The sequence below is a fragment of the Xiphophorus maculatus genome, chromosome 6, assembly GCF_002775205.1.
Source record: "Xiphophorus maculatus strain JP 163 A chromosome 6, X_maculatus-5.0-male, whole genome shotgun sequence".
NCBI lineage: Eukaryota > Metazoa > Chordata > Actinopteri > Cyprinodontiformes > Poeciliidae > Xiphophorus > Xiphophorus maculatus.
In genome coordinates this window covers 4,831,329-4,845,178 of record NC_036448.1, presented here as the reverse complement: position 1 = coordinate 4,845,178, position 13,850 = coordinate 4,831,329, and the positions used below count along the sequence as shown (strand labels likewise).

The following is a 13,850-nucleotide window of genomic DNA, read 5'->3' as shown; positions in this document are numbered from 1 at the left end:
TTTGTGTCGGATCTATTGACTTTTAATGCGTAAGCATCTTTTTTTTAATTTATTGTTCTTGGTTTGCGTGTGTGCGCGTTTGTTTGTAATACCTTGTGGGGACCATTTTCCTGGGACTACGTTGTGGGGACCCGCTGCTTCCTGTGGGGACCGAAGCCTGGTCCCCACAAGGGGAAACGACGTTTTATGCTTTAGAAATGAATGGAAGTCAATGGAAAGTCCCCACAAAGATAGCCACGCAAACGTGTGTGTGTGCAGAAAAACATTTATTGTACAGAAAATCACAGTTCCTATTCATGGGAGTTCTGAATCAAAATCCTCAAAAGTTAATTTTAGTCAGCTTAAATTTTTTTTTTGTATAATTATATTTTTAATAATTCTTTGACATTTCCTTTTATTTACAAAAAAAAACAGGCAGTTAAGCTGACCTAATACTGGTAATTTAAGATTCAAAACTTTCAAGAATCCACAAACTTATTTTTGTTTAAATATAAACTGATGGAAATTGATTTTACTTTCTTTAACTTCGACTTCACCAGGAAAATCCCACAGAGATGAATTAAAATCTTTTTATCGAGAGAATCCTGGCAGCAACAGGCAGAGGGTTACAGAACAATTGTAGCAAAAGCAGAAAAAACGTCAACACTGTCAATTAAAAGATTTCTCTGTTGGAACAGTTACAGACAAGATGATTCCTTCTCAAAATCAAAACAAAAAAACCTTAGAGAAACATTTAGAGAAAACAGTTTGACGCAGAATGTTGTTTATGCCGTATTTTCCTCTATTCACAAGGCTTAAACAGAACCTCAGTGGCAGGTTTGAATAATTCTGCCACAATAACAAATGTAGCTGGACGATAAATCGTCCCAAAGGTTATCGCGATAAACGATAACATTGTTGTTTCGAGACCTTTTAAGAACACATTCTCAAAGATGAATAAACTTTGAATTCTAATGAACGTTTAACACTGGAGCTGGAAGACGTATTAAATACCCCAAATAAATACACAAAATAACAGAAATGACAAATAAAATCATAAAGTCATAGAATCATAAAGTCTCTGTAAACAAAGTTGTCCTTAAAATAAGGGTCTAGTTGAGACCAAAACACTAGACTGAAGACTTTTATCATCCAGGTTTTGGTAGAAAGAGAGAGGGGAAAGAGGAAAACGATAAATCGTGCAAATGGAAATGATTGAGCTCGTTTAAATCCACCGTGCGATTAATCGATTCATTGCTTATTGTGACACACGTTTGAATAGAAAAACTGAAAAAAATCGGACTCTTTGTTAGTTGCTGAAAGATTAACATCTCTAATCATTCAGTCTAAAAATTATTAAATAAACAACTAAGTGGTTTCAAATATGCTCTAAAAGATTTGATCTTTAGTCAACTCTGACTGGGGCAAAGATTAGGGTTAGGCTTGTAATCGCTGCGGTTAAGCCTCTGGGAACTTGATGCGTATCTCAAACATCCTCTGGAACTTCTGTTGTGCTAAGAGCAAATGTGTAGAAGCAGGAGTGTGAAAGTTGGGGGCATCACTCAGAAACATCTTGTAGTGTGGGGGACAGGGTAGAGAGAGGGCGTGAAATCGGGGCAGGGTGGGGGCAGTTGACTGGGGTCACGACCACCAACTGACCTGCTCGGAGAGCTGCTTGCCTCTGAGGAAGAAGCCCAGCAGGCAGCCGATGACCACGGCCAGCACGGACAGGATGAGCAGGCCGTTCTGCTTGCAGACGTTCTTCACTCTGCCCCACACTTCCTCCAGAGCCAGCGCCATCCTCCTCCGCCGCCGCCACCGACGGTCTCGACCGCAACTTAGCAACCCCCCTCAGAGAAAACCACCAAAGCAAGCCCCCGACTTTAATCTGTTATTCAGCCATGGAGATCCAGTCGGGTCAACCGCCGCAGCAAACCGGGGGGCTGGGGAGGACGCAACGGAGGCTGTGTGCAGTGGGTGGGGGCGACTAGAGGGAGGCAGACTGATTGAGGAGAAAGTGGGCTTTAAAAAGCAAAAAAAAAATTTAAATTAGAAAAAACAAAAGGGATTTCAGTAATAAAAAAAAAAGATGAATGAATTAAATAAAGATCCCAAAATATGAACGGTTCAGGAGGTTTTTGAGCGTTTCCCCCTCTGGGCTTCGTCCGACTGTACTTTACATCCAACCCATCTCCCACAGACACACTGATTCCAACCTCTTTCCCTCTCCTCCCTCATGCCCCGCAGGCCACATTTCTGCCGGCGGCCAGCAGGGGGCCCCGCGACAGCTGGTGGTATTGTCATCAGGGTTAATACTACGATCCTATTAGGCATGGTGCAGTACGACTCAGATCTAAGGCTGGATTAGAGAGCTCTCTGAACAATTGGACGGCAGATTGGTCAAGGCCACCAAACATGACGAGGGCGGGAGGGAGCGGGCCATTTGCGGCTGACATCTGAAACTACAGGAAAGAAGTAAGAAGTGAATTCCATTTCATGGATTTCTGTCAGAAGTGTGCAGGTAGCGAGCCATTAAGTCCTCAGCCTCACAGCTTGTTCTGTGCGAGTACGATGTCAGCTGGAGCGCTGTAGAGCTATAATCACAGCCGTTTAGAATACTGATTTACAGCTATACATGAAAAACAACAAACAGGTAGTTTGCCTCATACTTTTTCTTGTAGTTTCTTATAAGAGCAAGAGAATTACATGAGTTAAAAGAAGGAGTAACATTTTGTCACATCACAGCCTAAAAATTGAGTGTAGTATAGTGATGTTTTATGTTCTTCTTACGGCTCTAGTCACACACATTTCATTCAACTGAAGTTCTTTAACCCCAGGGTTCTGTCCCTACTATTCAATATCATAACCCCTTTGCAGTATTTTTCACAAATTTGGAGTTGATTTTCACTGCGAGGCTGACGACACCCAGCTCTACCTCAACACACAAAACCCTCGCCCACCTTCCTCAATGATTCCATCTCTGAAATAAAAACATTGTTCGCGCTAAGCTTCATTAAAATAAACACCAAAATGAAGTAATTAGTACCAAATCCACCTTATCCAACACAGACAGTTTTTCCTCCCCCCCATGTTAAGGGTCTGGGTGTCAGCCTTGATGGCACACTATGTTTTAAATCCAACAACATCACTAAGTCTGCCTACTTCCACCTGCATAATATCAAGCTAGCTATTTTTGCAAACGAGTAATGCTTGTTTTGCCAAACCTGTGAGAAATTCTAAGTCCAACAAAGTTTAAAGGGATAGCATTATGTAAAGCTCAACTTTTTTGAGCTTTACATAATTGGGGCCTGCCATGCAAAGCAATGGCAGGAACCTATTGCTATTCTCCCAAGAAAAGTTTCTTTATTATTATTGGGGCCTGCCATGCAAAGCAATGGCAGGAACCTATTACTATTGTCGGAGAGAAGCGTCTCTTTATTGGGGCCTGCCATGCAAATGGCAGGAACCTATTACTATTGTCGGAGAGAAGTGTCTCTTTATTTATTTTTCTTCCGTAACCGTTAATGCGGCTCATACCGCTGGGTGCACACCTACAAATGAGGTATCAAAACGTGCAGAAAATTCACGCCATGATTGCTATTACTTTTGGTGGGATTTGGGCTTAACGTGGCGACATAATTCGCAAAAAACTACGAAAAAAATCCCATTATAAGTCAATGGGAAAAATCCTAGAAATACCCTATTTTACCCTATTTTTGAGGATTTTCTGTGTCGTCACAAATTCACCTAGAAATGCCATTCAAATTTCATTTTGTAGATACGTCTGTGATCTCTTCGAAAGTGAAGACGGCTCGTCGATACGAGTTACGGTTTGTCCACAATTTGCCTCTAAGCGACCCAAAGTTTCTCATTTTTGCTCATATTAGAGTGACAGCCGATCTCGGTTCATATCTGGGCACAACATTTCTTTCTCTCATCACTGTAAATGCTCTGAGTGAGGTACAGATATGAATCTCGGGACTATCGCAGAAGACACATTGAACTGTCATACGCTCGAAACGCTTTTCGAATATGTATTACGGTTCCCGAACAAGAAGGATTTGTTTCCAATGCTTTTTTTCAGTAAAGTGTGTTTGCTCAAACACACAATTGTGTGTTTGACAGCTCAGAGCTCACAGCTCACACCTGCTGAGACCATTATTTGCCATAGCAACGGAACTCAAGAGGCTATTGGCTGCTGATTTGGACTACAGATACGCATCATTGTAGTTCTATCTATCCTCAGTTGAAACAGATCAGGACTGAGAACTGGCCTTTACAACTACTTGCTGCTTTGGGCTGTATATAACTGATTTAACTCAGTAACTGTTACACATGGGATTAGTTTGGAACTTTAAAATTAAGCATACTGAAAATTTCAAAATAAAAGCCTTGAATATTTTTACATCATGTAATTGCTGTTTTTGGCCTTATGTGACTTTTTTATCCAAAGCAATGTTACACATGGGATTAGTTCGGAACTTTAAAATGGAGCATAATAATAATTTCAAAATAAAAGCCTTGAATATTTTTACATCAGGTAATTGCTGTTTTTGGCCGTATATGACTTTTTCATCCAAAGCACTGTTACACATGGGATTAGTTTGTAACTTTAAAATGGAGCATAATAATAATTTCAAAATAAAAGCCCTGAATATTTTTACATCATGTAATTGCTCTTTTTGGCTTTATCTGACTTTTCCATCCAAAGCACTGTTACACATGGGATTAGTTCGGAACTTTAAAATGGAGCATAATAATAATTTCAAAATAAAAGCCTTGAATATTTTTACATCAGGTAATTGCTGTTTTTGGCCGTATATGACTTTTTCATCCAAAGCAATGTTACACATGGGATTAGTTTGGAACTTTAAAATGGAGCATAATAATAATTTCAAAATAAAAGCCCTGAATATTTTTACATCATGTAATTGCTGTTTTTGGCTTTATCTGACTTTTCCATCCAAAGCACTGTTACACATGGGATTACTTTGGAACTTTAAAATGGAGAATATAAATAATTTCAAAATAAAAGCCTTGAATATTTTTACATCAGGTAATTGCTTTTTTTGGCCGTATATGACTTTTTCATCCAAAGCAATGTTACACATGGGATTAGTTTGGGACTTTAAAATGGAGCATAATAATAATTTCAAAATAAAAGCCTTGAATAGTTTTACATCAGGTAATTGCTGTTTTTGGCTTTATTTGACGTTTTCATCCAAAGCACTGTTACACATGGGATTACTTTGGAACTTTAAAATGGAGAATAATAATAATTTCAAAATAAAAGCCTTGAATATTTTTACATCAGGTAATTGCTTTTTTTGGCCGTATATGACTTTTTCATCCAAAGCAATGTTACACATGGGATTAGTTTGGAACTTTAAAATGGAGAATAATAATTTCAAAATAAAAGCCTTGAATATTTTTACATCAGGTAATTGCTGTTTTTGGCTTTATTTGACGTTTTCATCCAAAGCACTGTTACACATGGGATTAGTTTGGAACTTTAAAATGGAGCATAATAATAATTTCAAAATAAAAGCCTTGAATATTTTTACATCAGGTAATTGCTCTTTTTGGCTTTATTTGACTTTTTCATCCAAAGCACTGTTACACATGGGATTAGTTTGGAACTTTAAAATGGAGCATAATAATAATTTCAAAATAAAAGCCTTGAATATTTTTACATCAGGTAATTGCTCTTTTTGGCTTTATTTGACTTTTTCATCCAAAGCACTGTTACACGTGGTATTAGTTTGGCCCTTTGAAATGAAGCATTCTGAAAATTTCAAAATAAAAGCCTTGAATAATTTTACATGACGTAATTGCTCTTTTTGGCTTTATTTGACTTTTTCATCCAAAGCACTGTTACACGTGGTATTAGTTTGGCCCTTTGAAATGAAGCATACTGAAAATTTCAAAATAAAAGCCTTGAATATTTTTACATCAGCTACTTGTGTTTTGAGCATTATATAACTATTTTAACCCAAGGACTATTACGCATGGGATTAGTTTGGCCCTTTGAAATGAAGTTTAACAAAACTTCCAAAATAAAAGCCTTGACAACATTTTAAATCGTACCGAACGGTGCACGTCCGCCTCGCTTAACGTTCTTGCGGTTCTCCGCGTGCCACTGCTTACGTCGCGGCGTTCTTTGGCGTCGACGCCGATTTGTGGCGCGACGACGCCGGGCCCGAACCCCACGGCCGCGCCTTGGCAGGCCCCGGCTAAATTTCTTCCGAAATTTTCTAGTTATAATTATAATTCTTTATTTTTCTTCCGTAACCGTTAATGCGGCTCATACCGCTGGGTGCACACCTACAAATGAGGTATCAAAACGTGCAGAAAATTCACGCCATTGGAGCTATTATTTTTGGTGGGATTTGGGCTTAACGTGGCGACATAATTCGCAAAAAACTGCGAAAAAAACCCCATTATAACTCAATGGGAAAAATCCTAGAAATACCCTATTTTTGAGGATTTGCTGTGTCGTCACAAATTCACCTAGAAATGCCATTCAAATTTCATTTTGTAGATACGTCTGTGATCTCTTCGAAAGTGAAGACGGCTCGTCGATACCAGTTACGGTTTGTCCACAATTTGCCTCTAAGCGACCCAAAGTTTCTCATTTTTCTTCAAATTAGAGTGACAGCCCATCTCGGTTCATATCTGGGCACAACATTTCTTTCTCTCATCACTGTAAATGCTCTGAGTGAGGTACAGATATGAATCTCGGGACTATCGCAGAAGACACATTGAACTGTCATACGCTCGAAACGCTTTTCGAATATGTATTACGGTTCCCGAACAAGAAGGATTTGTTTCCAATGCTTTTTTTCAGTAAAGTGTGTTTGCTCAAACACACTTGTGTGTTTGAGAGCTCACAGCTCAGAGCTCACACCTGCTGAGACCATTATTTGCCATAGCAACGGAACTCAAGAGGCTATTGGCTGCTGATTTGGACTACGAATACGCATCACTGTAGTTCTATCTATCCTCAGTTGAAACAGATCAGGACTGAGAACTGGCCTTTAGAACTACTGCTGCTATGGGCTGTATATAACTGATTTAACTCAGTAACTGTTACACATGGGATTAGTTTGGAACTTTAAAATGGAGCATAATAATAATTTCAAAATAAAAGCCTTGAATAGTTTTACATCAGGTAATTGCTGTTTTTGGCTTTATTTGACGTTTTCATCCAAAGCACTGTTACACATGGGATTACTTTGGAACTTTAAAATGGAGAATAATAATAATTTCAAAATAAAAGCCTTGAATATTTTTACATCAGGTAATTGCTTTTTTTGGCCGTATATGACTTTTTCATCCAAAGCAATGTTACACATGGGATTAGTTTGGAACTTTAAAATGGAGAATAATAATTTCAAAATAAAAGCCTTGAATATTTTTACATCAGGTAATTGCTGTTTTTGGCTTTATTTGACGTTTTCATCCAAAGCACTGTTACACATGGGATTACTTTGGAACTTTAAAATGGAGAATAATAATAATTTCAAAATAAAAGCCTTGAATATTTTTACATCAGGTAATTGCTTTTTTTGGCCGTATATGACTTTTTCATCCAAAGCAATGTTACACATGGGATTAGTTTGGAACTTTAAAATGGAGAATAATAATTTCAAAATAAAAGCCTTGAATATTTTTACATCAGGTAATTGCTGTTTTTGGCTTTATTTGACGTTTTCATCCAAAGCACTGTTACACATGGGATTACTTTGGAACTTTAAAATGGAGAATAATAATAATTTCAAAATAAAAGCCTTGAATAGTTTTACATCAGGTAATTGCTGTTTTTGGCTTTATTTGACGTTTTCATCCAAAGCACTGTTACACATGGGATTACTTTGGAACTTTAAAATGGAGAATAATAATAATTTCAAAATAAAAGCCTTGAATATTTTTACATCAGGTAATTGCTTTTTTTGGCTTTATTTGACGTTTTCATCCAAAGCACTGTTACACATTGGATTACTTTGGAACTTTAAAATGGAGAATAATAATAATTTCAAAATAAAAGCCTTGAATATTTTTACATCAGGTAATTGCTGTTTTTGGCTTTATGTGACTTTTTCATCCAAAGCACTGTTACACGTGGTATTAGTTTGGCCCTTTAAAATGAAGCTTAACAAAAATTTCAAAATAAAAGCCTTGAATATTTTTACATGACGTAATTGCTCTTTTTGGCTTTATTTGACTTTTTCATCCACAGCACTCTTACACGTGGTATTAGTTCAGAACTTTAAAATGAAGCATACTGAAAATTTCAAAATAAAAGCCTTGAATATTTTACATGAAGTAATTGCTCTTTTTGGCCGTATATGACTTTTTCATCCAAAGCAATGTTACACATGGGATTAGTTCGGAACTTTAAAATGGAGCATAATAATAATTTCAAAATAAAAGCCTTGAATGTTGTTACATCAGGTAATTGCTGTTTTTGGCTTTATGTGACTTTTTCATCCAAAGCAATGTTACACGTGGTATTAGTTCGGAACTTTAAAATGGAGCATAATAATAATTTCAAAATAAAAGCCTTGAATATTTTTACATCATGCAATTGCTGTTTTTGTCTTTGTATGACTTTTTCATCCAAAGCACTGTTACACATGTGATTAGTTCGTAACTTTAAAATTAAGCATAATAATAATTTCAAAATAAAAACCTTGAATATTTTTACATCATGTAATTGCTGTTTTCAGCATTATATAACTATTTTAACCCAAGGACTATTACGCATGGGATTAGTTTGGCCCTTTGAAATGAAGTTTAACAAAACTTCCAAAATAAAAGCCTTGAGAAAATTTTAAATCGTACCGAATGGTGCATGTCCGCCTCGCTTAACGTTCTTGCGGTTCTCCGCGTGCCACTGGTCACGTCGCGGCGTTCTTTAGCGTCGACGCCGACTTGTGGCGTGACGACGCCGGGCCCAAAACCCCACGGGCGCGCCTTGGCAGGCCCCGGCTAAATTTCTTCCGAAATTTTCTAGTTGGGGCCTGCCATGCAAAGCAATGGCAGGAACCTATTGCTATTCTCCCAAGAAAAGTTTCTTTATTATTATTATTCTTTATTTTTCATCCGTAACCGTTAATGCGGCTCATACCGCTGCGTGCACACCTACAAAAGAGGTATCAAAACGTGCAGAAAATTCACGCCATTCCAGCTATTACTTTTGGTGGGATTCGGGATTAACATGGCGACATAATTCGCAAAAAACTACGAAAAAAACCCCATTATAACTCAATGGGAAAAATCCTAGAAATACCCTATTTTTGAGGATTTGCTGTGTCGTCACAAATTCACCTAGAAATGCCATTCAAATTTCATTTTGTAGATACGTCTGTGATCTCTTCGAAAGTGAAGACGGCTCGTCGATACCAGTTATGGTTTGTCCACAATTTGCCTCTAAGCGACCCAAAGTTTCTCATTTTTGCTCATATTAGAGTGACAGCCGACCTCGGTTCATATCTGGGCACAACATTTCTTTCTCTCATCACTGTAAATGCTCTGAGTGAGGTACAGATATGAATCTCGGGACTATCGCAGAAGACACATTGAACTGTCATACGCTCGAAACGCTTTTCGAATATGTATTACGGTTCCCGAACAAGAAGGATTTGTTTCCAATGCTTTTTTTCAGTAAAGTGTGTTTGCTCAAACACACTTGTGTGTTTGAGAGCTCACAGCTCAGAGCTCACACCTGCTGAGACCATTATTTGCCATAGCAACGGAACTCAAGAGGCTATTGGCTGCTGATTTGGACTACGAATACGCATCACTGTAGTTCTATCTATCCTCAGTTGAAACAGATCAGGACTGAGAACTGGCCTTTAGAACTACTGCTGCTATGGGCTGTATATAACTGATTTAACTCAGTAACTGTTACACATGGGATTAGTTTGGAACTTTAAAATGGAGCATAATAATAATTTCAAAATAAAAGCCTTGAATAGTTTTACATCAGGTAATTGCTGTTTTTGGCTTTATTTGACGTTTTCATCCAAAGCACTGTTACACATGGGATTACTTTGGAACTTTAAAATGGAGAATAATAATAATTTCAAAATAAAAGCCTTGAATATTTTTACATCAGGTAATTGCTTTTTTTGGCCGTATATGACTTTTTCATCCAAAGCAATGTTACACATGGGATTAGTTTGGAACTTTAAAATGGAGAATAATAATTTCAAAATAAAAGCCTTGAATATTTTTACATGACGTAATTGCTGTTTTTGGCTTTATTTGACTTTTTCATCCAAAGCACTGTTACACATGGTATTAGTTTGGCCCTTTGAAATGAATATTAACAAAAATTTCAAAATTAAAGCCTTGAATATTTTTACATCATGTAATTGCTCTTTTTGGCTTTATTTGACTTTTTCATCCAAAGCACTGTTACACGTGGTATTAGTTTGGCCCTTTGAAATGAAGCTTAACAAAAGTTTCAAAATAAAAGCCTTGAATATGTTTACATGACGTAATTGCTCTTTTTGGCTTTATTTGACTTTTTCATCCAAAGCACTCTTACACGTGGTATTAGTTCAGAACTTTAAAATGAAGCATACTGAAAATTTCAAAATAAAAGCCTTGAATATTTTACATGAAGTAATTGCTCTTTTTGGCCGTATATGACTTTTTCATCCAAAGCAATGTTACACATGGGATTAGTTCGGAACTTTAAAATGGAGCATAATAATAATTTCAAAATAAAAGCCTTGAATATTTTTACATCAGGTAATTGCTGTTTTTGGCTTTATTTGACGTTTTCATCCAAAGCACTGTTACACATGGGATTACTTTGGAACTTTGAAATGAAGCATACTGAAAATTTCAAAATAAAAGCCTTGAATATTTTTACATCAGGTAATTGCTGTTTTTGGCTTTATATGACTTTTTCATCCAAAGCACTGTTACACATGGGATTAGTTTGGAACTTTAAAATGGAGCATAATAATAATTTCAAAATAAAAGCCTTGAATATTTTTACATCAGGTAATTGCTCTTTTTGGCTTTATTTGACTTTTTCATCCAAAGCACTGTTACACGTGGTATTAGTTTGGCCCTTTGAAATGAAGCATTCTGAAAATTTCAAAATAAAAGCCTTGAATAATTTTACATGACGTAATTGCTCTTTTTGGCTTTATTTGACTTTTTCATCCAAAGCACTGTTACACGTGGTATTAGTTTGGCCCTTTGAAATGAAGCATACTGAAAATTTCAAAATAAAAGCCTTGAATATTTTTACATCAGCTACTTGTGTTTTGAGCATTATATAACTATTTTAACCCAAGGACTATTACGCATGGGATTAGTTTGGCCCTTTGAAATGAAGGTTAACAAAACTTCCAAAATAAAAGCCTTGACAACATTTTAAATCGTACCGAACGGTGCACGTCCGCCTCGCTTAACGTTCTTGCGGTTCTCCGCGTGCCACTGATCACGTCGCGGCGTCCTTTGGCGTCGACGCCGATTTGTGGCGCGACGACGCCGGGCCCATGCCCGACGGGCGCGCCTTGGCAGGCCCCGGCTAAATTTCTTCCGAAATTTTCTAGTTATTCTTTATTTTTCATCCGTAACCGTTAATGCGGCTCATACCGCTGCGTGCACACCTACAAAAGAGGTATCAAAACGTGCAGAAAATTCACGCCATTCCAGCTATTACTTTTGGTGGGATTCGGGATTAACATGGCGACATAATTCGCAAAAAACTACGAAAAAAACCCCATTATAACTCAATGGGAAAAATCCTAGAAATACCCTATTTTTGAGGATTTGCTGTGTCGTCACAAATTCACCTAGAAATGCCATTCAAATTTCATTTTGTAGATACGTCTGTGATCTCTTCGAAAGTGAAGACGGCTCGTCGATACCAGTTATGGTTTGTCCACAATTTGCCTCTAAGCGACCCAAAGTTTCTCATTTTTGCTCATATTAGAGTGACAGCCGACCTCGGTTCATATCTGGGCACAACATTTCTTTCTCTCATCACTGTAAATGCTCTGAGTGAGGTACAGATATGAATCTCGGGACTATCGCAGAAGACACATTGAACTGTCATACGCTTAAAACGCTTTTCGAATATGTATTACGGTTCCCGAACAAGAAGGATTTGTTTCCAATGCTTTTTTTCAGTAAAGTGTGTTTGCTCAAACACACTTGTGTGTTTGAGAGCTCACAGCTCAGAGCTCACACCTGCTGAGACCATTATTTGCCATAGCAACGGAACTCAAGAGGCTATTGGCTGCTGGTTAGGACTACGAATACGCATCGTTGTAGTTCTATCTATCCTCAGTTGAAACAGATCAGGACTGAGAACTGGCCTTTACAACTACTTGCTGCTTTGGGCTGTATATAACTGATTTAACTCAGTAACTGTTACACATGGGATTAGTTTTACACTTTAAAATTAAGCATATTGAAAATTTCACAATAAAAGCCCTGAATATTTTTACATGACGTAATTGCTCTTTTTTGGCTTTATTTGACTTTTTCATCCAAAGCACTGTTACACATGGTATTAGTTTGGCCCTTTAAAATGAAGCTTAACAAAAATTTCAAAATAAAAGCCTTGAATATTTTTACATCAGCTACTTGTGTTTTGAGCATTATATAACTATTTTAACCGAAGGACTATTACGCATGGGATTAGTTTGGCCCTTTGAAATGAAGCATCCTGCAAATTTCAAAATAAAAGCCTTGAATATTTTTACATGACGTAATTGCTCTTTTTGGCTTTATTTGACTTTTTCATCCAAAGCACTGTTACACATGGTATTAGTTTGGCCCTTTGAAATGAATATTAACAAAAATTTCAAAATTAAAGCCTTGAATATTTTTACATCATGTAATTGCTCTTTTTGGCTTTATTTGACTTTTTCATCCAAAGCACTGTTACACGTGGTATTAGTTTGGCCCTTTGAAATGAAGCTTAACAAAAGTTTCAAAATAAAAGCCTTGAATATTTTTACATGACGTAATTGCTCTTTTTGGCTTTATTTGACTTTTTCATCCAAAGCACTCTTACACGTGGTATTAGTTCAGAACTTTAAAATGAAGCATACTGAAAATTTCAAAATAAAAGCCTTGAATATTTTACATGAAGTAATTGCTCTTTTTGGCCGTATATGACTTTTTCATCCAAAGCAATGTTACACATGGGATTAGTTCGGAACTTTAAAATGGAGCATAATAATAATTTCAAAATAAAAGCCTTGAATATTTTTACATCAGGTAATTGCTGTTTTTGGCTTTATTTGACGTTTTCATCCAAAGCACTGTTACACATGGGATTACTTTGGAACTTTGAAATGAAGCATACTGAAAATTTCAAAATAAAAGCCTTGAATATTTTTACATCAGGTAATTGCTGTTTTTGGCTTTATATGACTTTTTCATCCAAAGCACTGTTACACATGGGATTAGTTTGGAACTTTAAAATGGAGCATAATAATAATTTCAAAATAAAAGCCTTGAATATTTTTACATCAGGTAATTGCTCTTTTTGGCTTTATTTGACTTTTTCATCCAAAGCACTGTTACACGTGGTATTAGTTTGGCCCTTTGAAATGAAGCATTCTGAAAATTTCAAAATAAAAGCCTTGAATAATTTTACATGACGTAATTGCTCTTTTTGGCTTTATTTGACTTTTTCATCCAAAGCACTGTTACACGTGGTATTAGTTTGGCCCTTTGAAATGAAGCATACTGAAAATTTCAAAATAAAAGCCTTGAATATTTTTACATCAGCTACTTGTGTTTTGAGCATTATATAACTATTTTAACCCAAGGACTATTACGCATGGGATTAGTTTGGCCCTTTGAAATGAAGGTTAACAAAACTTCCA

The 13,850-nt window shown here is 36.8% G+C and overlaps 1 protein-coding gene across 1 annotated transcript in view; it reads right to left on the bottom strand.

The window, feature by feature from the left end:
• LOC102226539 (excitatory amino acid transporter 5) overlaps positions 1 to 1,961 on the bottom strand; it is a 42,453-nt gene extending 40,492 nt beyond the window's left edge. Inside the window, exon 1 of the mRNA XM_005814124.2 lies at positions 1,639 to 1,961. Coding sequence (XP_005814181.1) covers positions 1,639 to 1,779 — 141 coding nt within the window. The 5' untranslated portion in view covers positions 1,780 to 1,961. The remainder of the gene's footprint in view (positions 1 to 1,638) is intronic.
• Positions 1,962 to 13,850: the final 11,889 nt, after the last annotated feature.